This window comes from Ictalurus furcatus, chromosome 1 (assembly GCF_023375685.1).
Source record: "Ictalurus furcatus strain D&B chromosome 1, Billie_1.0, whole genome shotgun sequence".
Lineage (NCBI taxonomy): Eukaryota > Metazoa > Chordata > Actinopteri > Siluriformes > Ictaluridae > Ictalurus > Ictalurus furcatus.
The window spans coordinates 27,837,370-27,863,743 of record NC_071255.1 but is presented as its reverse complement, the minus strand read 5'-3'; the positions used below and the strand labels follow the sequence as shown (position 1 = coordinate 27,863,743).

Sequence of the window (26,374 nt, the reverse complement as noted above, 5' to 3'; positions counted from 1 at the left end):
AACAAAAATGAAATCCTCTCAGATCATCTGAGACACAAAAGAAGAGGGATTGTACATTTTATGAAACAAAATATAAATAAATAAATAAATAAATAAATAAAAGAGTATCCTGTTGCATGCATTTAACGGATTTAATGAAGGGCACACAATCACCTTACAAGTGACATCTTAAGGGAAAGCGCTGTACTTGTTTGCCATCTCATCTTCACAGCGGCCGTATTTCACTTAGTCTCTATTTCCATGTGCTCGTATCACCTGCCCAGAGCACAGTCCAGGTGCCCTCAGTCAGCTCGAGTTTAGTCTAAGAGGAGATTTCATTCTGGCAGGTCACATAACTACACAGGTGTGTTTAAAATCTGATGCATGAATATTACAGTGTCGGACTGTCACTTAAAATGTCTTTCCGGCATTAGAGGTCACGGCAACCAATCAGATTGTACCTCACTCTGTTCCAAAGTCACGTCGTATTGGATACACACATCATGACGGCTGGAATTCAGACAAGGTTTCAATTAAGCTCAGATTGCACTGCATAAGCCTATTTTGGACGTAATCAAGGTTAACCTGCTTAGGCTCCAGTCGCAGACACGTTTCTGTACTTCACGCAGGAAAATTGCTTTGCTGACCCTGAAATTCTTCTGGTGAGTATACTTAAAAAGAGATGAGAACAGAAAGAATGAAGGTCAGGAAGGGAAAAAAAGTTTCCGAAGATGTTCTGCGTAGGCTTCATTGACATTTAAAAAAAAAAAAAAAAGTAGAACAGTGGGGGAACAAAAAACTGCACAACCAGCATACTCATGCTCAGTGAGTTTTATGTTGAGATTCTATCAGGAAATGACTGTCATTTAATGATAGACTAACAAACATATAACCAAAATTGGAGGTTATGAGTATTTAAAACATTTTTTATCATAGCAAATGTGTTGCAAAGCTGTCTGCAAATCTGACGTAATTATACCTGAATCTCTGCTTATGCAGGTTGATTTTTTCTAGCATGGTTGACTACAGAAATAAGCTCTAAACCTAAATATCCATGCTGACCAGGCTAAAAGAGTTAAATCATTTTTGCCTTTTGAAGCGCTGCCATTTTTTCCTCCAACAGCACCTGCCTGTAACTGCCCGTCCTGTCAGGTGCTTGATCATCAGATTTTGCTTTGCTCATTTGTTACATGAGGTCTCTGGAGTATATTGAGGGACCTGATTACTTTTGGGTTCATTTAGAACAAAACATTTAGCACAATCCATTACAAAGGAGCATGCAGATGACATTAACCACACCGGTCACTCATTAATAAAAAAAAACATGGCATCTGAGGCTTTGAGGAACTGAGTAGCAGTCAGTTCTCAAAAAAAAAGAATAAAAAAAGGTTCCAGATGAAATTCAGCACATAATCTAATTGAAACTGAACATATCCGCTAATAAATATGTTAATTATTTAACATGACACTATGAATTGACCGTTTTATACGTATATTTGAATCTATTGCTAGACTCAACTGACAAATTGCTTCGGAAAGGAAACATCTCCACAGCTCTATGATCAAAGGCTCCTCTCTGTAAATGCATTAGATGATGCATGTGAGAATGAGACCAGCCTATCAGAGCTGTCACCCACAACAGCCGCAACAACAACTAACACCACAGCTCTCTCTCTCTCTGAGCTCTTGTCATATTTCCACTGTCACGGCAGCATACACATTTGAGCAGTACACTGAGTATGTACAAGACCTCAAGGATGCCTAATGTCATTGATACAGAGTCTTCATCAACCGAAGAACTGGAAAGTCTAGCGGTATGATATTCGCTAAGGTATTCAAGGAAGGGTTATGGTAATATATATATATTATACCACAGTGTTGCAGAGTATTTTAATCTGATTCGTCAGTAAGTGTTGATTTATTTTCCATAACTTCACAGCTCTGACACTAGTTCCGTCTGTAATTGAAATGATTTATATTAATGCGTTCGGTTTAGTATTTTATCGTTTCTATAGTAACGACTAATTATATAGTAGTTATCTATAATAACTAAAAGTTTGCAGGGACTTGTATAGCACACGCTCGACATAATCTAAAGGCTAATAATAAACTGATTAGAAAAACGTGTTGTTATTCAACAAAGAAAAACCTCATTCAAATTGATATGGTGAAGTTTTCTGTTAGGAGGCATTAATTGAACATTTATGGAACAAGTCTCGGTCATCAGTGCTTTGTAACAGTCAGTAAGTTTCCCGCCTCTGGAAAGTCTTCAGGACACAGGAGATTGCACATTTCTCTGTAATATGAAAAGCTGTGTTCTGATTAAATTCAAGAGAGGCTGGTAAGGAAACAATTATTTATATCTCCACTAATGTAACAGGAACTAACTTGTCTTGTGGACGTACCATAACGTTAAATATATACAGGTTAAAAAGCATGATGTGCTGTTCATTAATACATTAAAAAATTGTCACTGTGGGCAAACTGCTATGGTATAAGAGGAATTAATCACTTCAGTCCTTGCTGATCTAGAAAATAATCCATTTCCATGTGGCAACCACATCACTTAGTCATAGATCATTTTCCTATAAAAGTATGACCCGTTTTGTTTTAGTCCATACTTATGTAACGTATGATATTCTTTTTTAAATTCTTTTTGAACGTAACACCTAATAGATGGTATATAGCAGTGAAAAACCGAATTGTAGCAGAGAAATCACACAAGAGTGTGTGTCCTGGCCTGAGCCAACAAGCACCCTGCTTCCTGTTAATGCTCTCCGCTCATGTATGAAGACTTTATTGGTAATTTCCCAGAGGACCAGGCCAGTCCATTGGAGGAGAAGAAGCAAGGCAGTAGGGAGGCTGGTGTTAGTGCTGACCATTACGCCCAGGCAAATATGAGATCTGGCTGAACAGAAACTATTTATATTACTTCTGGTTGTTATTAACGGAACAAATAGTACAACATGCATAAGATTTCAGGTTTGTTTCTTCGGCTTTGTTCTGCTCTGTTCATTTTTGTACTGTGTGACTCACAAGTGAAATGGAAAAATTCTATTTATTGTGGTTTATATTTTATTCCGTTCATGTCAAAAAGACCTTTAAATACACTTTAACGATGACAAAACGGGCATTTCCCTCTAAATATGGATGAATCAGCAGAATGCATAACAAATGGTAACAAATGCACTATTATTGAGCTTATACCTAAAGGCATACTCTTACAGTTTGTACTACAGGATTTATTGCAGCATCAAAATGCATATGCCCAGTGATCATAAATGTTAGCTGTCACCTGGCATCACTTCTCTTTGGAATGTTTTTGCTATTGCACTTATTTTCCCACAAATAATGGTACAATGAATGCCCACATTTTTGGGGTTTTTTTTTCGTGTTTTTGCCATTTGATCTGGCCCGAGAGCTTTTTTTTTTCCTGATGTCATTCATGATACGTAGCTGCTAGTAGTGGCTAGGCTATGCTGACATTTTGCTCAGGTTCTGTAACGGCTCAGTGTCAGGTTCAGAGATAAGGCCAGCATCACCCTGGCTCTCGCTGGCCCCACAACAGGGCTGCCAGCACAGCCACTAGTGACTAATGACAGCACATAGCATTGCAAAGGTACGTGAAGTCCACGTGCCTGACTGGACTGAGGTACAGAACCAGTCACTTCACATTGCAGTGCTCGGAGTCTGATAGAATGGCATTCGGTTATGACAGCTGATCGGCTGAAGACATCCATTTTGATTGAATTCAAACTGCTTAAAGCAACATTCATTTGTAATTCAATAAACATAATTGCAGCAGTCATGTATATATTTGAGCTGTTTGCTTAGTGTTTTCCCCCTACACAATAAAAGAAATAGTGTATCTGCCTCCCACAGGGTAAAGTTGGAGCAACTGACAGATATGTAACTTTGTAGCACAGAAATTTCCATCCATGCATCCATCCATCCATTTTCAGTATCACTTATCCTACACAGGGTTGCAGGGATCCTGGAGCCTATGCCAGGGGACTTGGTGCACAAGGTGGGGAACATCCTGGAAAGGGTACCAACCTATCACAAGGCACAATCGCACAGACACCCATTCACACTCTACGGACAATTTAGAGATGCCAATCAGCCTACAATGCATGTGCTGTATTTGGACTGGGGGAGGAAACCAGAGCACCCAGAGGAAACCCCCGAAGCATGGGGAGAACATGTAAGCTCCGTGCACACAGAGCAGAGGAAGGAATCGAACCCCCAATCCCGGGGGTGCGAGGCAAACAAGCTAACCACTAAGCTATCGTAAACCCCCCCCCCTTTGATTAAAATCAATATGCAATAAATAATTTTACTTCTTTTATTAACATATTGAGTGTTGCCCCTTCATAAAGTATGTGTTTTTCATGCCATTAGACATATCAGGCACATGAAACTCATGAAATGTATTTTCAAAAGTGTGTATTCTCATAAACCTAAAGAGTTTACAGGCTATATAACTGTCCTCATTTTGAAAATACCCACGTTAATGTACTCCATTACCATGTGACTTGCAAGCCTGGTTGTGTCTGCAGAGAACAGGAGAAATTACAAGAGTTTCATACAGGTGGATACAGTTATGTCACACTCCTTCCTGCCTGACATCTGCCACCTTTTTGCTCATCAGAGCCATGTATCATCCCATCACAGTCAGCTGACTTGGCTGGAGCTGTGTTTGTGTTTTGTTGTGTTTCAGCTCCATGAGAAGCAGCGAGTCGAGCAAGAGGCTAACTCTGGCTTTGTCTGAAACAATCTGGGTGATTAAAACACAGAGCGGTGCTTTCAGTGACAGACCTGCTCTCCTTTATAGACATCTGGAGCCTAATGCCCCATGTAAAAGAGACAGAGCAAGAGGATATGGAGCAGATGCAAGAGGGATAGAAAGAGACATGAGAAAAGAGAATGATACAACATAGGGAGAGAAAGAGAACTGAGTGTACATAACCCGCTATAGGTTTGATTTTTGATTGTTCAGCTGGAGAATGAGCCTTTAAGTTTGACAAGTTCACTGCTTCTAGTGACCCATGTATTATAGACTCTACAGCACAGTTAGCAAATATCCGGCTCATACTAAGCCACGGAGATGACATGGTGGTTGGTTTTTTTAATATGTGGGCACAAATGAATATATTTTTAAGTTAAGTTAAGTATATATTGTTGCGTTAAATTTCTCAAGGTCTATTTGGTGGCCACAACTTGTGGCAACTGTTGTATTTTAAAATGAGTGAGGGACAGAGAAATCAATTGATTTAGACCATTGTGGCTACAGGAACCTAAGCATGCAGATGATTCATCTAACTTTAGTTTGAATTCTCAAACAAATAGAATTTTTCACTCTTTCCCAGCAGATCATGGACTGGAGGCCACGCATTAAGTATGACATTCCAATAAGTTATGTTACAAGCTCATGTTACACAATTCGTGGCCACGTCATAATTTGTGGACATGAAATACTCAATGGGGGGCACAGTGGTTTAGTGGTTAGCACGTTTGCCTCGCACCTCTGAGGTTCAGGGTTCAGTTTCCACCTTAAGCATATGTGTGCGGAGTTTGCATGTTCTCTCCGTGCCTCAGGGGTTTCCTTGGGGTACTCCGGTTTCCTCGCCCAGTCCAAAGACGTGTTGTAGGCTGATTGGCTTCTAAAGTGTCTGAATATAGTGTGTGAATGTTTGTGCAGTTGTGTCCTGAGATGGGTAGCCATGCCATCTAGGGCATCCCCCGCCTTGTGCCCTGAGTCCCCTGGGATAGGATCGAGGCTCCCCGTGACCCTGTGTAGGATAAGCGGTACAGAAAATGGATGGATGGATGTAGATACTCAGTATGTGGCCTTGAAATACTAACCCATGGTCGGCTATGCCTCAATACAAATTAACCACCATGTCACCCCAGAGGCTCTGTAGGCTCATGTATCTAAGGAAAGTCATTACTATGTAGCAGAATGGCACTGACTTTGCTCATTAATTTGTACAACATTAAAAGTTGTATACTTTAATAACCAGTTTGTTCTTCAGATATTCTTATACAAATTCTAGGAATAATGCATCCAACTAAGTGGCTAGATCTTTGTCCACCTCGCATGATGAGTGTGCTTTGTTATAAATAGTCTAGTCACCACCTGCAGGTTTGGTGTCCATGCTTTCATCTCAGCTTAGCTCTTAACAAACAATTATCTTAAGTAAGCAAGGAAAGTGCTCAGATTCCACTCTTTTAAAGCAATTTTTTAAATCTTGTTTTTTGTACAAATTTGAAACATTCACAGTATGCATACTACTTTACTGTATGGATATCTATTTGATATAATGATGTGTATTAATTTTAAGGTCATTATCATAATAATTAGGAATGCATGGGTGTCAGTAGATAGTGTACTATCCACTGTGCAAAATCAGAGACACAGACTCACACAGGGTAAAAGGAGGGCATGAAGGCTACAGGGTTTTGTTCTTCCTCAAAGGAAATCCAGAAGTCTGCAATGCTGCTGCAAGGCGAGGGAATCTATTGGGCCGTGTTTAGGTTTTTGTTCCTTTCAGCAGGATATAACGTTTGCTACACGGGCTCTCACACTGTGAATAGCTGAAATGGTACGGAAATAAAGAGCAGGATTATGTTCTGTGCTCAGGCCAAAGGAAGGTCCTGGCTTTAGTGCAGACTCATTTAACCTACAGTGCCCTCCATAATATTGGCACCCTTGGTAAATATGAGCAAAGAAGGCTATGAAAATTTGTTTTTATTGTTTAACCTTTTGATCTTTTAATTGCAAAGACAACACAGGTTTATAAAAAATATATTTTTTTAAATAGAGGTGTGCAACAATAATTGGCACCCTTTTAATGAATACTTTGTGCTACCTCCCTTTGCCAAGATCACAGCTCTGAGTCTTCTCTTATAATGACCGATGAGGTTGGAGAATACATGGCAAGGGATCTGAAACCATTCCTTCAAACGCCGGTGGACTCTCCTCTTCAGTTCACCCCACAGGTCTTCTATGGGTTTCAAGTCAGGGGACTGGGATGGCCATGGCAGGACCTTAATTTTGTGGTCATTAAATCATTTTTGTGTTGATTATGATGTATGTTTTGGATCATTGTCCTGCTGGAAGATCCAACCACGGCCCATTTTAAGCTTTATGGCAGACGCAGTCAGGTTTTCATTTAATATATGTTGATATTTGATAGAGTCCATGATGCCATGTATCCTGACAAAATGTCCAGGTGCTCTGGCAGAAAAACAGCTCCAAAACATTAAAAATCCACCACCATATTTAACCGTGGGCATGAGGTACTTTTCCATATGGCTACCTCTCTGTGTGCACCAAAACCACCTCTGGTGTTTATTGAAAAAAGCTCTATTTTTGTTTCATCTGACCATAGAACCCGATCCCATTTGAAGTTCCAGTAATGTCTGGCAAACTGATGGGTGAGAGTAGAGGATTTTTTTTTTAAACCCTTCCAAACAACTTGTGGTGATGTAGGTGACTTCGGATTGTAGTTTTGGAGACTTTCTGACCCCAAGATACAACTAACTTCTGCAATTTTCCAGCTGTGATCCTTGGAGATTTTTTGCCCACTCGAACTATCTTCTTCACAGTGCTTTGAGAAAATATAGACACACGCCCAATTCCAGGCTGATTCATAACATTTCCAGTTGACTGGAACTTCTTAATTATTGCCCTGATGGTGGAAATGGACATTTTCAATGCTTGTGCTATTTTCTTATAGCCACTTCCCATTTTGTGAAGCTCAACAACCTTTTGCCGCACATCACAGCTATATTCCTTGGTCTTAACCATTGTTATGAATGACTAAGGGAATTTGGCCTATATGTTATCTCATATTTATACCCTAGTGAAACAGGAAGTCATAGTTGAACGATTTCCTGTTCCTAGTCATCCAGGTGTAATAATTTTTTTTTTTTTAAATATCAGTAGGAATATACTTCAAATATATATTTCTCATATGAATCCATAGGGGTGCCAAAAATTCTTGCACACTTATTTTTTAACAAAGATTTTATTTTTTGATACACCTGTGTTGAGTTTGCAATTGTCTGATACCAATCAAAAATCAAAAGGTTCTCATATTTTCTTGCTCATATTTTCCAAGGGTGCCAATATTATTGGAGGGCACTCCAATATAGAAAACATGGCTTAAAGTTCACAGTCATAGTACTTGACTTAAAAAGCTTTGAAACTGGATTCTCTCATGGTATGGTACAGTAACTCTATGGTAACTTTCATATTCCACTCTAGTTTCTGAAATTTTTAAATGATCTAATAATGCTCTAAGGTGAATTACTGAATAAGAAACTGCCACTTTAAGGGGTTAAATGTGTTATTTGGCGTCTATTAACCATTTTAAGTATGACTTCATTAAACGTTGCATAAGAAGCTTCAGTGATACAAATAGTCTGGTTGTTCAGATGATCTCTTGTGTCTGTCATGAACACCTCCTGCTAGAACGCTGCATGCTAGAACAGATGAAAAATGTTCTCTTCTCCAATTATTTTGCTGAAAGATATAACAGATGGCCTGGTCTGTATGAATATGCACACAGGCGTGTTTTTGTCCAGAGGAATACCAGTCATACAGTGAGGAAACCCTGCTCCATTCACACGTTTAAACAACACAACAGTGTTGCTGTTTGAATTATATTTCATATTATGTGTATATCGTGCTGTGAAAATGTAGATTTTTTTTTCTCACTTGTTAGGATTTTTTCATCAGTCAGCATGGTGGCACTGTGAGAAGTGTTGCTGCCTTATAGCTCCAGGGTCCCCAGTTGAATCCTGTGCTCGGGTTACTGTTTGTATGGAGATTCCCTTGTTCTCCTCAGGTTCTCCGGTTTCATTTCACCACCCAAAAACACACTGGTAGGAGGACTGGGGACTCGAAATTGCCCCTTGATGCGAATGTGTGTGTGGTGCCAAATGATAGACTACTGCCTCGCTCCCAGTGTTACTGGGATAGACTCTGGATCAACAGGATGAAATGCTTATAGAAGATGAATGAATGATGAAAATTTTTAGTTGTCACACCCTTTATAGTAGATAGTAATTAGGGCTCTTCAACATTGTCGGAAAATTTCAAGTTTTCACACTTAATAGTTGTTTAAAGACCAAGTTCAGTGGAATCAGATATGACTCCTTGACTTCTTGGTTAGAATGAAAATCTGCAGCCCTTTGTGGATATGACTAAACAAGACCGATCTATAGTTTTACAGTGGAATGAGCTCTCTATCTGTCTCTTTCTTTTCTTCCTCAGCTGTGAAGTAACCATTAGGACAGGAGGCTCAGGATGAAAAGATGGCAACCTTGCTGTTTCCACCGGGTTCCGACAGCTTGCACCGGTTCACTCGTGAATCCCTGGCTGGCATTGAGCAGCGGATCGCCGAAGAAGAGGCGCAGAAGGCCAGGGAGTACCAGGAGGACTTGGGTGAAGTGGAGACTCCCAAGCCCCGGGCAGACCTGGAGGCCGGGAAGCAGCTCCCCCGCATTTTTGGAGACATTCCATCAGGACTGGTGGGGGTGCCGCTGGACGACATCGACCCATATTACTTCCAGAACAAGAGAGTGGGTGCTGAAGTTTCATACCTGTGTTCACACACACACACACACACACACACACACACACACACACACACGCACAAGCACACACAGGCCAATGATAGTGTTTGGTGATAACTGCACTCATTCTTTCAATGTACTCTATTTATACCATTTAGACATCTACAATACTGAAAGTAATCAAGCCACCTATGTATTTCCTTTAAGCAGTTAAACAGATGTGTTATAGTGTGAAGAATATTGTTTGATGAAGAGTAAATGTCAGTGCAGATTTTGAAGTTGGCCAGCAGAGTTGATTTATTTCAGCTGATTCAGAGAAGCCTGGGAAAAAAGGAAATAACTGATGACAAGCATGAGTCACTGAGCTGATGATGGCTACTAATGCTGGCACTGCTGCGCTGGCTGGTGTCTTATACACATTTTCTCTGAGACCCACCACACAAATCTGCCTTTTCATGAATTTCAGATTAGGCTAACATTTCGGTGCATTGTTGTGTGTGAGAACTTGGTGTATGTAGAATGACACTCAGTTGCTCTTATGGCTAAAGCTAAAAAGCAGCTTAAAAAGTGCAAACATTATACCCAGAATTTCCCCAAATGTTTCCCATCCTGACTCCTTACTCTGGCTTACTGTGAAACTATTTTATGATGTTTATTTTATTTTTGACAATACATGTAATACTTTTGACTATTGTAGATATCGTATTGTAGACTATTGTGCATCAGTGACTTTGCTTTTAATAGACCTCTTTACGGTGTTATCAGCAAACTATGTCTCCCACATGCCCTGTACTCGTGAAATCCATGGTCCAATGCAAGCCACAATCGTCAGCTTAATACATGCTCTTGTTGACACTGACAAGGCCACTGTACGGGAGGATTAAGTCAGTTATCTGAGACTGTGAGCCTAGGAGAAAGGTTAGCCATAGCAGATGAAGGGTAGCTTGGTCTTTTATTCAGCAGCCCTGTGTTATATTCAACAGAAGAGCAAATGCTGCTGTTCCTGGTGTTGCAGGTGCTATGTTTTTGGTTAAACCTAGCTTCTGGCTTGGAGAAGTTTGTACTAGGTTACATAAAAGAAAAACTCATATACACACACACAGCCTCAGAGTCCTAACTAAAGGCAGTCTACTTTTTCTACTTTATCTTTTTTTTTTTGTCTGCTCTGTTATTTCCTCTTTTGTCCTCTCTTTTGTTATTTCCCAATTTTCATATGCTCGCACTCTGCTTGCACTGCAGACGGTCTCCCACAGGATATCTGAGGGAGGTAGAAACAAATAGCAGCAAGCGTGACCCAAATGTTACATAAAGGTATGCAACGCGATCCACAAATCACTGCGTTTAAAAAGGTTACAGAAGGGCAGGGGGCCAGAATGCTGAGAAAGGTGGCTAGCATGTTTCTAACACATTATATTGTTCAAGGACAAGGAGAAAAAGAAGATAGAGAGAAAGATCTGTTGACACATCGTGCCACAGTTGCAGCGGGAAAATTTGCTGACCCTGATGGTGGCAATTATTCTTCATGCGTTGACTACTCGCATTATTTATGCGAGGCTGAGACGGTATAAATTTAGTGCGGTAAGGAAGCCATGAATCCTGGGCAACCAAGCAGGGCTGTTTGTGCAGCGTGAGGATAGAGAGCCTCCTTGCTCCTGTCACCCATAGTGACAGTGTCCCCCGATAGCACATATCCTCCCATTGAACCCTGCTGTAATTCATTTGTTAGCTGCTCTTTGCGCTTTGTCTTCTCCAAATTTACTGGTTGGGGGAAGGAAGGCTGTTTGTATGAGAAAGAGCTATGAGTTTGCCATTGGAGGCACACGTTTATATTTTTAACAGATTTGCACAGCACTGTGTAGCTCAATAATAGAAGGACAGATCAGGTGCATGCAGGGCTGTCGTATATTTTTGTCTGTATGATGATGAATTGCTAAGAGGAATGTGCTTGATATAATGTGCCTGTTCTGTTATGACACGTGTACAGCTAGCTCTTATAAGCCTGTCCTTTGACAAAGTTTAAAGCGACAATTGTAGCTACATAAGTACTACTTCACATACAGGGCCGGCTGGTATAAATCGTAAAAATACGACTCAATTTGTGATATCCACATCGTCTGTGTTTGCAGTTAACAAGTGGATTCAAGTGGATTATTTCGAACTTTTGTGGAAACAAGAACGTCAATATTAATGCTCATAAGTAAAACTGCACCATATGGTATGATGTAGAGTCTGAGGCCAATTTCTTTCTAGCTCAGACTGCAGATTATTTACAGCCTACTACTGACAGTCACGAAACTGCTTAAGTTGGTGTCCATTAGTGCTAATTTATTTAAACCTGCTACACTGACGCTTCCATAGCATGTCAGGGGCGCACATGAAATAAAATACAACGTGCAACAAACATGAACAAGGTGGATGATTTGCTTAATCACTGATTTTGCTCTGAGAAAATGCTCTTAGATGAGAAACTTGAAGTAAATAAACTAAGAAAACATTGTACAATCAAAATACCGATTAAACAAAGGAAGAGAGCTATGAGCTTTATGTTGTTTCAGTGAAAGAGCTGGCTAATCGCAAAGAAATTAATTCAGTCATGGCATGATGTAGCCTACAAAAATATTAATCATGAATGGTGATGCTTATCAGTCCTTTAATGAGTGTATTCACATGTAAGTGTAATAGTTTTATGCCAATGATGAGATCTCGTTCTATATAAAGCTCAACCATAATTTTTTTTCATTGTAATAGTCGTTATTGATAGCAAGTTGATTTTATTAGCCTTCACCTTTAATTTTGTGACAAGCCATCTCTGAGTACAAATTGTATTGAATTGTAACTACACAATACCACATTATAATAATATATTTAGGCCTGTGTGTGTGATATGTCTGTGTCTGTGTGTGTGTGTGTGTGTGTTCACACACTATTTTTACTGTTCAACATTCTGCATGTGGAACTTGTGCGAAGTTTGAACTTTAATGTTTTTGGAATGTTATATCATGTTTATTGTCACCTGTGTGCTAACCTACTGATTATTTCTCTGTTTTCTCTCTTTTTTCAACAGACTTTTATAGTACTAAACAAAGGGAAGGCCATCTTCCGATTTAGTGCCACATCTGCACTCTATATTTTTAGCCCTTTTCATCCTGTTAGAAGAGTGTCGATAAAGATTTTAGTACATTCATATCCTTTCTGCTGTCCAACCAAAGGCTCAATTGTACAGTATCTGCTAAAGTTTTGAAATTGTATTGATTGCTCATGATACTAAAACTGTACAGTAGCTTTCACTCTTTAAAACTCTCTTCCCGTTGTATTGTTCTTCTCACTTTGTATTTTCATTTTTTTTTTCTCTTTTCTATTAATTTTATCATTATTTTTAGTTATTTCTTTATATTTTTTTCTTCTAAATGCTCTTCATTTTCTTTCCTTTCCCCTTTTTGTTTCTCTTTCCCACTCTTAGGAATGGATTTAATAGTTGAAACGTTTTTATTTATTAATAGCAAAGTCCTTATCCTCCTCCGAAGAGCGGAGGTAAATAGATCATGCTTCTTTCTAAATGAACAAAAGCGGGTATTTTCGTCTGTGCAACTGCTTCAATTTGTCTTAAATATATAAGGTCAAAATATATAGAAAATCTCCAAATATGCAAAGTTAGCATGGGTATGCGCGACATTTAGTCATCAGTCATCTAGTTCAGGAAGTCAAGATGTCTAGGCATGAGCTCACTTGTGCATTCTCAACAAACTACTCAGACTCTGACATTCAAGGTCTTGTATGCTATGTATGGGTGCTCCTTTGTGTGAACAATGCCAAGTTTGGATGGCTTGATTCCCAGCTATGGAGTGATCAAACCTCCAAAGACCTCAACGCCCCACACCCTTCCTTTGCCAGCAGCTGCTAAAAATAGCAGGCAAAGCAGTTAGCCATGTTTCAGGGTGTTGAGAAATATTAGGCTCGTGGGCACTTTGCTCTTGTCAGGGCGATAAGCAGGTGAAAAGAGTTACACTGGAGGTACTGTGAGGGTCCGCCCAGCCCCCCTTTGCAAAACATTCTCCTTCTAGGGCAGCGAGGCCAGCTGTATGACCCACACCCACCACAATGATGCCCAGTGTTATGCAGGCACCAAATTTTAACTCTATCTCAGATTTCAGAGGTATGATATAAAAGACAAGGGCATGGTTTTGTGTGTGTGTGTGCGTGCCCTGGCTGAGTGGTGAAAAGTACTCACTTCCAGGCGACGGCGCAGACGCCACACGCCTGCGCTAATAGCAGATTACCCGCAGGAGTGGGCGCCTGGAAACATGTTTGATTAGCCAGTGCCACAAGAGCACATTCATAACATGCAGCCTAACAGAGAAGGCAGAACACAGCCCCGCCGCTCCACACTGAAGTGATTGCACTCATTAGAAAAATGCGAGAAATGCGATTCACAAATCAGTGTGTCGGCGCCAGGCAACATAAGCAGCCATATCGGAGGGGTGAAATAACCTTAAGACAAGCTGCCGACAACACATGCTCTCCAGCACATCCAAGACTTGACATGCCATTCTGGAGAATCAGACGACTCATATTGTAGCACTGTAAGATTTTCCCATGAAGTGAATTTAGGCATAATTGATTAAGCTGAGTCTTCAAAATAAGGTCTTAACAGCATTCTGGCAGCTTTATTTGGCTGTGAAGCTGAAATGGACTTTTCCCAGTACAAATGAGAGCATGTGTAGCATGCCTTTGTCTAGTCTGTCAGCTGTGTGTGTGGTTATGATGCACAGTGAATGGTGCAGGGTAAAGGCTGGTGTAACACGACAATCCCCACAGGCCTCTGGTAATTTAGGGCTGAAAGTACTGACACTGCAACTTTCATAATCAGGACTATTTCTTCATCAATCACAGAGAAATGATTACAGATGAGGTTTTTTTTTCTACTTAGGCTACATGATAACAAACCCCCACAGTGTAAATTGAAAATAATGCACAGTATTTTGTGTGTAGTTGAATTAATTATTATATATTGGAAGAGTGATGATTTACACAAACTCAAGAGGAGTGCTATGGAGAGAGAGAGAGTTAATCGTTTACTTTGATCGTTTTTATCTTTTCACTTTTATTATTTAAAGTGTTACTAAGCGGTAACACTTTGCAATAACAGTACACGAATAATCATGCACTAATACCTGAAGTAATACTTACTGAAATATGAACTAATGATGAGTTAAGCCATGTACCAATCGCAAACTAATGAAGAGCTAACCTTAACTACAACGTGAATTCATGTGTGAATAACGACCCCCTTAAGTATGTTAGTACATGCTTGTTAGTTAATGTATTAATTAACACGTAGGGGTAAACTAAATCAAACATGCTCTATAAGAAAGATAATGAATTAAATGTGAAAAATTTTATATTGTTTATTATCAAACGTAGAAAGACACACTAATAATAAACACCAATAATTTCATCTCAACCCGGTGCACAGACATTTTGAGGCGCAGTGGTACAAAAGATGAGCAAGAGCACAAGAGTGAAATGGGTGACTGTTCATAACGACTTAAAGTCGGGAGATCCAATTGACATTGACGCAGTAAAGCAGTCCAAATAAACACAGACTAAAACATCTTGAGATAATCTTATAGAACACTGGTTTTATAGATAATAATAGGTAATAGCATCTGCTAAATGAATAAATGTTACTGTATTCATTTCACGCTTGTGGGCAAAGGACAATGTACTAGTACTACAGTGGGATTTGAAGAGAAAAGCATGGAGAATGACAGAAAACGGGTTGAGATGAAATTATTGGTGTTTATTAGTAATGCGTCTTTCTACATTCGATCAGGAGGATCAAGGGGGTCGTTATTCACACGTGAATTCATGTCGTAGTTAAGGTTAGCGCTTCATTAGTTTGTGATTAGTACATGCCTTAACTCATCATTACTTCATATTTCAGTAAGTATTACTTCAGGTATTAGGGCATGATTATTCATGAACTGTTATTGTAAAGTGTTACCAGAAAATACAAAAAATGTAGTTTCTCCAAACTAAGTGTATCATTTATTTCATTTCTTTATATATCTGTGAATTCATACAAGCGCAAACTCTATGCACCAAAGAAGGTGAATGGCTGTACCTTTTTTTGGGTATGAAAAGGATTGTACCGTGGTCACTACTGATTATTTGGAATATGAAGGATTGTGCTGCTGCACATTACTTTTTGATATAAGCCATCCACATGGATAGTCTAGTAGCAGAAATCAATCCGGATGTTACTGTAAGCATCTTCCCAATTAAGATGAATTTTAAAGTATAGTTAAACAGGTATTCTGGGAGAGAGATTGGAGGGAAACATCTTTAAAAATTCCCTGATGTCACTGATGGAGCGAAGTGGGAACATAATAAGGCCCAGATTACGTGAATATGCAGAGGTTTCAAATTGCCCGTTCTGAGGGAAAATGATGAAAATAAGACAAAGTAGGAGGGCCACATACTGAGACTGTATTTACAGAAGCAAGGATAGGCCCACGCCTCACTGACTGAGTTATAATTTTCAGCATCATTTAGCAGAATGAGCAGATGTCAATTACTGTCAACTGGTTGCTATGAACAAGTCTGTTTTTTTAGACCCCTATATTACAAGTTCTATAAACCTGTAATCAAAGCCTGCTATGAAAACTTTACTGTAAGAATGAATTTCACATAGGAGTCTGACATTACTTTTCACTTATTAGTGCTGGACTAAAAAACAGTATACAGAAATGTATTGTTTTAGAGGAGATGTTGAGAGATTTTGTGACTGTAAAATTTATTTATGAAATGCTGTGTTTAAGTAATTGAACAGTTGCACAGATTTTTTGTGTTTTGTCTCTTTACTCCAGTACCCTACTACTACTACTACTACTACTACTACTGTTACTACTACTACTACTACTACTACTACTAATAATAATCATTCCATCCATCTATCCATTTTTTACCACTTATCCTTACTGGGTCGCGGGGAACCTGGAGCCTATCCCAGGAAGCATGGGTCACAAGGTGGGGGACACCCTGAACGGGGTGCCAATCCATCGCAGGGCACAATCACACACCCATTCACACACCCATTCATACACTACGGACACTTTGGATATGCCAATCAGCCTACAATGCATGTCTTTGGACTGGGGGAGGAAACCGGAGTACCCGGATTAAACCCCTGAAGCACTGGGAGAGCATGCAAACTCCGCACACACAGGCTAGAGGCAGGATTCGAACCCGCTTACCCTGGAGGTGTGAAGCAAACATGCTAACCACTAAGCCACCGGGCCCCCCATAATAATTTAAAAAATAAAGCAATAATAAATAAATAAATAAATAATAGATCCACTATGACTCTGACCAGGATAAAACAGTTAATGATGATGATGAATAATCTTCATTCATCAGTAAGCACTTCATCCTGATCAGTGTCACAGTGACTCCGTAGCCAAGGAACACTGGACTTGAGGCAGGAATACATCTTGGAATACACCCACAAACATTGACACCTAGGGACAATTTAGAGTAGACAATCCACCTACTGGCATGTGGATTGCTGCATTCTACATGTCCCATCCAGGGTGTATTTGTGTCTAATCTTCCTTTCTGTTCCTGGCCTTTCTGTTCTTCAGGCTTAGCAGTCTTCTTATCTTGCAATCAAAAAGTAGTTGAAGAACATCATCGGTGCATTCTTGCTTCCAAACATCTGATTTTGTCACATGAGATGTCATCATAGTATGCATTGCTGGCACTTTGTTGACGCTTGTAAGTTGAGAGCAACAAAATCAAATGTCACAACTATAATAAACTCTAAAGCTTTTGTTAGCTCTCTTGTGCTTGAACTAATTTTGCCACAACTGACCAGCCAAGTTTCAATCTAAGGGACGGGATGTATTAAAAGGGATGTGCTTTTCGTGTTGTTGTAAATACCCTTAAATTAAAATAGACTTTTAATATCATAGTCATCATTTCATTGCAACTTTAATGTGTCAGAGAGGGGAAAAAATGTTTGTTTTTTTAATGTACACATTTTCCTTAACACTCTTACATTATTCAGTCTGTTCATTATGTGCACTATTTTGACAAACTGTTGCTTCATGGCCATGTCGGAACCAGTGCAGTGGGCCAAGTATGTCGAGTAAGTATCCACTTTTCTCCTCTCTCTGCCTCTCTCTCTATAGGTAATGAAGCCTGTCCGGACTAAAAAGACTCTCTGTCAGTTCCTCTGTACCTCTTTCTGTTCTATCTCATGACCCTCTTTGACTGTATTGACCTCTATACTGTACCCTGTTTGTCCTGATGTAAAGCTTTGCCAGGTGTTTGTTGCCTTGCCAACCTCAATTAGCAAGTAAGTTAACAATACGACTGTGTCGAGCCCATGACTTTGCTAATTGCACCTCTGCTATGCTACATTGGAATGAAATCATGGTATGGTTGTCATATACCGTTATACCATTCTGCCTTCCTAAATTTTCATTAAAGGGAGTAATTCTTCGAAAGGAAAAATACGGTCAAAACCAATCAAAAGTGGCACAAATGGGATATGAATAGTTTTAGATGGATTTGGCCAACACAACATATATATATTTTTAAATAGAAGAACATGGGTTAAATCCTATCTATCTATCTATCTATCTATCTATCTATCTATCTATCTACCTACCTATCTATCTATCTATCTAGTTGTATTGTTTGTTCTGTCTTCTTTGTGGTCTGTCTTCTGTCTGTCTGTCTCTTTCCCTGCCTCTGTGTGTGACAGTCTACTTGCCTGTCCATCTGTCTCTCTGTGCACTTGTGTGTCGCTGCCACAGTCCTTCCACACAGATCATTGCTCTTTCAGCGTGTTTGTGGATCTGCCTGTCTGTCTCGCATATGTCTGTTGATCATTTTCAGCATCAGCAAGGGCCCAGTCGCAGTTTGTGCATGCTCCACGTGCATCAGAATGGATGGAATGGATTTATCCCATGTTTAAATGACCTGATGTAGTTTGCCGTATTCTGAGACTTGCACTGCGGTGTAAGTTACTGAACGTGAGCAGCGAGGCTTGTGTCAGTTCACACAAGTTCACCTTTAATGAAGACCACTGCACTTGTGTCTTTCGGACTAGGTGCACCGTTACAAAGCATTCGGTCTTTTTTCTCTTCGAATAAGTGTTGATTGGCATGTAGCATGCATTGAACCTCAGATGATGACTAGACCTATTCTGACCCAGTTAATCGTTGTACCTCTCAGCACCTTGTAACCTGATTTCTCTAGTACTACATGTGTGCATACTATGGCTAATGTGAAAGGAGGTTTGGAGAAGTTTGGATATGCAAGTTTTTAAATGCCAACCTGTAATTATAAACCAAACAGGTATTTAGAAAGAGAATTTAAAAAGCAACGCTTCCATCACTTTCTTTTTAGGACTAATGACATATAAAATCATACCCTTTAATTTAATAAGTTGGGTTTTATTTTAGGTTGTTTTTTTGGGTTTTTTTGGCATTACTTTTATGTTACAAGCCCTTGCTTTGGTGTGTTGAGAGGTATGATATTCGCAGAGCAGATGTGACATAAAAAAAAAGAGCACCAAACCTAGTTAAATGAGAGTGAGAGTGAGGAAGAACAGAAGAAACAGACATATGAGCGTGCACATCAGAATGCTGCATCCTTCATCTCAGTCACTATCCACTCCATCAGATTTTTGTTTGTTTTTTTGCTGGATTTTATGCCCATTCTTGATGATTGCGAACTCATAAGTCATCAATGGTCAAAGGAGCTTGTCTTTCATACCTCAGGGGCTGCTGCTGTACTCTACATGTGCTTTCCATGTCTTGTTGGCACACACACACACACACACACACACACACACACATTCTGCATTGCTCCATGTCTGTCTTGTGTCAAATTTTCCTCCTTTTTCAAACTCTGTTCACTGTGGATCAGACCATATTTTAAAAAAGAGGGGAGACTTGAACTATTGACTTCTCTTTGCCAACCATTCTCAATTGTCTATACATTTCTCCACCCTTTTTTCTTCCCCATCCTTTGCTTCTTGCCTAGGTACACCTTCACGGGGATCTACACGTTTGAGTCTTTGATAAAAATTTTGGCGAGAGGATTCTGCATCGGACCATTCACCTTCCTGCGGGATCCATGGAACTGGCTGGATTTCAGCGTGATTGTCATGGCGTAAGTACTGTACATCATCCCCTGGCCTTTGATTATCTCCAAAAACCACTTTGACCCTGTTTATCCCCCGCCACCACCTCCTTTTGGATTTTCTATAGACTAGAATTATCTTCTGTATTTGCTGTATAGTAAGACTATGATAGAACTGATAAAATGGTCACATATGTTCACATCTTCCATCCTAAAGCTACAGTTTGTAAGGTTTTGGAAATTTCACCCTCTCTGGTAGAAAAATGCTATTGCTAGCTACATGTGGAATAATATTTTGTAATGTGAGTTGTGCTATGTTGTTCTTCTTCCACTGTACGCATTTATCTCGAGGCTGCAAGTGCACACATTTAGATTGAATTCAAGGTTATTGAATCTCAAATGCTACAATTCACACTACATAGTCCACATAAATAGTAATATCACTGATAGTGTAGTAGCAAACTATTTAGTACAGCAGTTTTTGCGATGATATAAAGATAAAATAATTAGAATTTTCAGTTACTGAACATTTGTTAGTGTTACGAGCTTGTCTTTTAGGTACCGTCAGTCTGTTAGGTCTTACTGTGACTGCCTGATCCAGCAGCAGTGCCTGTGCATCGTCGACCTGCCACAGTTTAACTGTGCTAATTCTGCAAGATCATAAACAGCACACATACTACAGAATGAACTAGTCATCCGATGCTAGAATATTAGCCAGCTAGCTAAAATATAAACTCTGATTCCCCTGATGATACCCTCAGCACATTGTGTGCACCAGATATGAATCTGACTGAATGTAGGGCCTGTCTCTGAGGCACTGTGTTCTCTGCGTATTTTCTTCTCCAACCTGTCAAAAAGTTTGCCACAAATCAGATAATGTTAGCACACCAGCTAAATCCTATATCAAGGGATAAAAAGGCTGTGATTAGGTGACTACCTGAGGGCTACCTGGTAGGCTAAAGCCCTACCAGATGACTTGAGTCACTCAGCATCACGTAAAATAAACAAGTTTTAAAATCCAATAATATGAAGAAACTCATCAACACATCACTACCAGCTATCGTTAATTCTCTAGCTCAACAGCTTCTCAATGATATAATCTTCACAACAAGGAAAAACTCCACAAATAAGATAAATTAGAGAATAAATAAATGCCTCAAAGAGAATAAATAAGTAAATACCTGTTGAGCAAAAAAGAAAAATCTCTAAAACTCCATTAGTACTAGTAGTGTAATATATGTCTTATAGTGTAATATCTGACTCTTTCACTCTATCTCTCCTGGCTTTCGTTTTCTGTCAGTCACACTGTATTCGGACTTCATTTGTGCCTGAAGTTGGGGTGATGTGATGATGTTTAGGGAACAAATTTCCCACCAATTCTGATCTGACAGCCCTGACACAGCGCTGATTGCCAGGTAGACTCACAGCAACTCAGGAACATCATATGATACAGTATTTCACCTTCCTCTTACTCAAGGATCATGTTTGTTTGTTTGTTTCTTTTTTCTTTTTCTTTTTTTTTGCTTTTACAAAAAAACAACCTTACATACTGTAGCTTTAAATGTATCATCATTCACCCTGTGCATGACCCTAAGCCCCCCCAACAGGCGTTGCCATAGGAACAGGGGTAGACTCAGCTTTGGCCAAATCTTCCCAACTGTTTGTGAGCTATGGATATGGTGGTGGCAACTGTACAGATATCCACTTATCCCTTATGTTTACTGTCATTAAGGTTATTGTTTATTGTCATTTATTTGTCAGATGCCTTTCAAGAAATTTTCTAGCAAATTTTCTAGCAAATCTATGATCTCTAGCAAATCATTTAATTGAGTGGCAACAAGGACATCAAAATGGCTCATGTGTAACAGTAATTTCATTTATAATAAACAAGAAAGAACGTTGACAGGCACTTTATCTTGAATTCAATTATTCAGGTAAATAAATGAGGAATGCTCCCAAGGAAGTTTGCAAGAAATGTATTCTGTTCAAAAGTATATAGCTGCATAATAGTAAAAAAAAAAAAATACAACTACATGGAAATTGTGAAGAGGTACTTACACGTTCAAGGTGCACTTTCAACATCTGTGCTGAATATTTTCACCCTTTCCTCAGCAACAAAGCACTGAAAAACTGGTTATAAAAGCTTTGGAAATTCTAGCACAGGCCCAGGCACTTTAAAATGCATTTAAGTGACCTGAGCAATGTTTTTTTTTCACCACTCCAGCTTTATTTAACAGATACAAGCTGCGGCAAATGATAGATGCTTCTCCTTGCAATCCACGTTCCTATGGAAACGGAATAGCTGCCCTTTCGTGCTTGACTGCCACACATCCGAGTGATACGGCCAGACACGATCATATTCTAACACCACTAGGCCTTTTCAGTGTCTCATTTGCTGACTACACAGTGGTGTGGTCAGTGACTTTCAGCATTTCTAAATCATAGGGCATAAGATCAATTAAAGTACATGAATTACACTGCTTTATATTCTTCTGTATCTTCCTTTTTTTCACTGTTCCTCTCCTGTCACTCAGGTGCTGTATTTATCTCCAGTCTCCTTTTAATTTCTTTTTGAAATAATTGTAATTTGATTCTGCAGGTTGCTAACTGAGTTTATTAAAGTAGGCAATCTGCAAGCGCTTCGAACATTCAGAGTCCTCAGAGCTTTGAAAACTATATCAGTAATTCCAGGTAAGGGGAACATGTTACTGCATTCTAGGAAATAGGCCGCAGTGTTGCTCGTTGTCCAGTCCAGTGCAAATCTCCTTTGAAGTCCAGCTGCCTCAACCCACCTTCCCTCAACACTGTCCCCTTCGAACATTTCATACCCACATCCCAAGTACAACTCATCCCTTCCTCCCTTTGCTGTCTTGTTTGCCTATTGTTGGTGGTGTTGTCATTGTGTGCGCTTCGGTTTTTGGCTTATTGCAGATATGTTACTGAGTTTGTGGACTTGGGCAATGTCTCAGCGTTACGGACGTTCAGAGTCCTACGAGCACTGAAAACTATCTCGGTCATACCAGGTGAGAAGGGCGTTAACCACTAAGGCCGACCTGTGTTGCCCAAGGGCTAAAGGCCTACCACACGTTCTCTCCTCTTCCAAATCTGGAGACTCTTTTGGAAGCCAGGGAACGCTGTGTGTAGGCAATGAGATTTTTGATTTGGTAGCATAAGAGGTGCCTTAGAATAATATCTCAGTGAAGTGCATAGAATTCTTCTTATTACAGGAATGATTTTGGTCTAGAGAGATTCTGGATGAGCACTTTATTTGAAGTGTCCTTATAGATGTCATACGACATTATATGTTTGATTGTCAAGCAAAGGACATTCAAAGTGCCAACATGGTGTAGAACAAAGCAAATACAGGCTCAGGTTACAGCTTGGCCTCCAGCCTGCAGGCTTGGTTGACTATCATCAAAAGTCTCATTGGACCTTAGTGCTTAACACCTAACACAGGCATGGATAGCTTTAGAGTGACTTGCATGGTAAGCCATTAGCATTGACATCAGACGCACAACCACAGAATGAAAGAACTAAAATTTTCAAACATTTATTTAAGTGACCACTAAACAGTGTGGTTTACATTTCATATTATTATGATGAGAGATTTTTCATTAGCTGAGTTACTGAAACGATTCTTAAGCATGATGAAAGTAGAAAATATTCAGTCACTTCAGTCTGAAGTTAAACTTTTCCCCATGGCGTCTGTTGTCAATTGTCTGTCGAGTTTTCAGTAAAACTCAGACAAAGTTACGTGTTTGCTTTTGTCGTTGTGTGTGGTGTGTTTATGTTGATTTGTGATAGATAGTAACATTTCTGTTATGGTTAACACTCAGTATTGGTTTGCGTTATCATAGAACTCTGTTCACAAGTAATGAGCATGCAAGAAGAAAAGTTATTTTCATTTATTTTAGTTGATTTTAGTTTGTACTGAGTGCGTATATGCAATATTACAGTGCCATTACTTAGATAGTACAGTGATTTAGTTTTAGAGTTTTTTTAACCATAAAACATGAACTACCATTCAAAAGTTTGGAATTTATATTCTAAATAATATAAAACCAATTAAAATCCAATCCATTTAAAGTAATAAGAAAACAGTATGTAATATAACGTTTATATATATATGTGTTTGTGTGTGTGTATATATATATATATATATATATATATATATATATATATATATATATATATATATATATATATATATATAAAACCTCACAAAATAATGTATAAATAAATTTCATACCCAAAATGCCTCTTATTTGGACAGTAATGATTAAAGCTTGATACCTTGAGGAGAAATCACTATACATTTTTTTTTCTAAACACACCTAAAGTACTAAAAAAAAAGCCTCAGCTATGCTTTTTGTTAGTTGGTTTACATTATGCAGATCTACATTGAATACATTGTGAATTTAGTAAATTAATAATGAATAAATAATAAATGAGATGCATGGATATTGAATAATAAATGATAGGAGATTCCACATTTTTGAGCGGTAGTGCACATCCTGGCATAATTATATTTGCATATACAAACAATTATATTAGCATATTTCCTCCAATTTTATTTTATTCCTATAGCTGTCACTAATTCCTTGCTGGAATCTCACTCAATCATTTGTTGAATATGCCTAAGATTGGTGTGTGTTTCTCATGTAGGCCTGAAGACCATTGTGGGTGCCCTGATTCAGTCAGTAAAGAAGCTAGCAGATGTCATGATCTTGACGGTGTTCTGTCTGAGTGTGTTCGCTCTCATCGGCCTTCAGCTCTTCATGGGTAACTTACGTCAGAAATGCGTCCGCAGTACGGCCAACTGCTTCAACACCACCGACGCCTCTTTATACAGCAACGTCTCGTTCTTCTGCAATAATAAGACCTGGTCATCACTAGACGAGTTTATCACGGACGAAGGTATGAGCTGTCAGTTTGAGTACCTAAAATGTGGTGTGGCATTACATTTGGATATGTATGTTGATCATGGTTCACTGACACAAAGCAACCAGATATCTGTTATGTCAAAATTTTGGAATTTTGTTTGCTCATGGCCAGTCATGTCAATGTGATATAGATAGAAACTTCTATTCTTTCAGGAGGAAAGGGTGCTTTAATTTTTTTATATATGCATGTAATATGTATAATCAAGAGTGATAGAGTTTGTATTTAGCCTCTTGGCATTTGGCAGATGCCCTTATTCAGAGCAACTCATTTATATAACTGAACAGTTGAAGGTTAAGGTTCTTGCTCAGAGGCCCAGTAGTAGCAGTTTGGCATTGCTGGGATTTGAACCCATGACTTTCCGCCCAGTAGTCCAACATGTTAAATGAATCCCTGAGTTCCATTTACCCCAAATGGGGATCCCTAAATCCCCCAATGTTTACAATTACTGACAGCAACTCGATTCTGACCCCAGGCTTACTGTCTGTGTGAAGTTTGCATGTTCTCCACATGTTTATATGGGTCTCCTCTGGATTCTCTGGTTTCCTCCCACCTTTCAAACCATGCCAGTACGTAAATTAGCTACACTAAACTGGGTGTGAATGAGTATGCGAAAATGTGTGTGCAGAGTCACATGCGATACACTGCCATCCCATCCAGGGTGTATTCTAGCCTCGTGCCCAGTATTCCCAGGATAGACTCCAAATGCACCACAATACTGACCAGAATAAACCACTTATTGACTGTAGTTGCTATGCACACTCTGTCAGATGCTCTCTACTCCATCCATTAGTGGAAAAGGACCACCATAGGACCATCATTTTGTTATTGGAGCATTTTCAACATAACAGTGACACTGAAATAACAGTAGCATGGTAATGTGTTTGGTGCTGGTAAGGGGGCAGCAGGTGCAGTAGTAGTGCTGTTGTTTTTAACCACCTCGAGATCACTGCTGGGTCCCAAAAGCAAAAATATCCAACCAACAGTGTCGTGTGGTCAGAAACTGACAGTGATAAAAGGTTAGAGCAGTGTTTTGAGAACCACTCGGCTAGAGGGTGATTACGACAAATTGTTGAACTACTGTATAGTCTCTTAAAGCATACCTACAAAGTAGACCATCAGTTTCGAATAACAGTATATAGTTTATATATAAGTATATAATTGTTTTGTAGCTATAATTTTTGAGTCATTAAAGGGTCATGAAACCCCCCTCTTTCAGCTCAAGTCTACATCACAATCATTTTGAAAAATGCAACTTAAATGGGCGTGGATGGCTGTGAGAAGAAGGGAGGGGAATGGGCGTGGTAGGGCAAGGCAGGGCAGGAAGAGGGGGGCGAATAACTGTCATAGGAAAGCACCATGTGCTGTCATGAATAATTATGAGACACTGACACATCATCAAAGTACTATTGTACATTGCTACGTCACTGCCTGTGACATCGACACGATGTATATTTTAAACCCGGAAGACGAAAATAGCGGAAAAAAGCTCAAAATCAACCAGTTTTCTCCTACAATTCAAATTAACGCATGCTACATTGTCTTTTATGATGTGCAACACAAATGCCTCTGTTAAAATCTCAGAAAATGTAGTTTGGTGTTTCATAACCCTTTAAGGAAGCCTTTGTTTTAGGCCTGACTAGTTTATATTTGAATATTACATAATGCAAAAAAAGAAAGAAAAAAAATCAACAGGGATGAGCTAGACACCTCC

At 39.3% G+C, this 26,374-nt stretch overlaps 1 protein-coding gene across 1 annotated transcript in view; it reads left to right on the top strand.

Annotated features, from left to right (window-relative positions):
* The window catches only part of scn5lab (sodium channel, voltage gated, type V-like, alpha b), a 127,346-nt gene that overhangs the window by 13,363 nt on the left and 87,609 nt on the right, over positions 1-26,374 (top strand). The window contains exons 2-7 of the mRNA XM_053635277.1: positions 9,263-9,570; positions 12,629-12,747; positions 17,624-17,713; positions 19,621-19,749; positions 22,651-22,742; positions 24,385-24,636. Of these exons, the coding sequence (XP_053491252.1) occupies positions 9,304-9,570; positions 12,629-12,747; positions 17,624-17,713; positions 19,621-19,749; positions 22,651-22,742; positions 24,385-24,636 (949 nt within the window). The 5' untranslated portion in view covers positions 9,263-9,303. The remainder of the gene's footprint in view (positions 1-9,262; positions 9,571-12,628; positions 12,748-17,623; positions 17,714-19,620; positions 19,750-22,650; positions 22,743-24,384; positions 24,637-26,374) is intronic.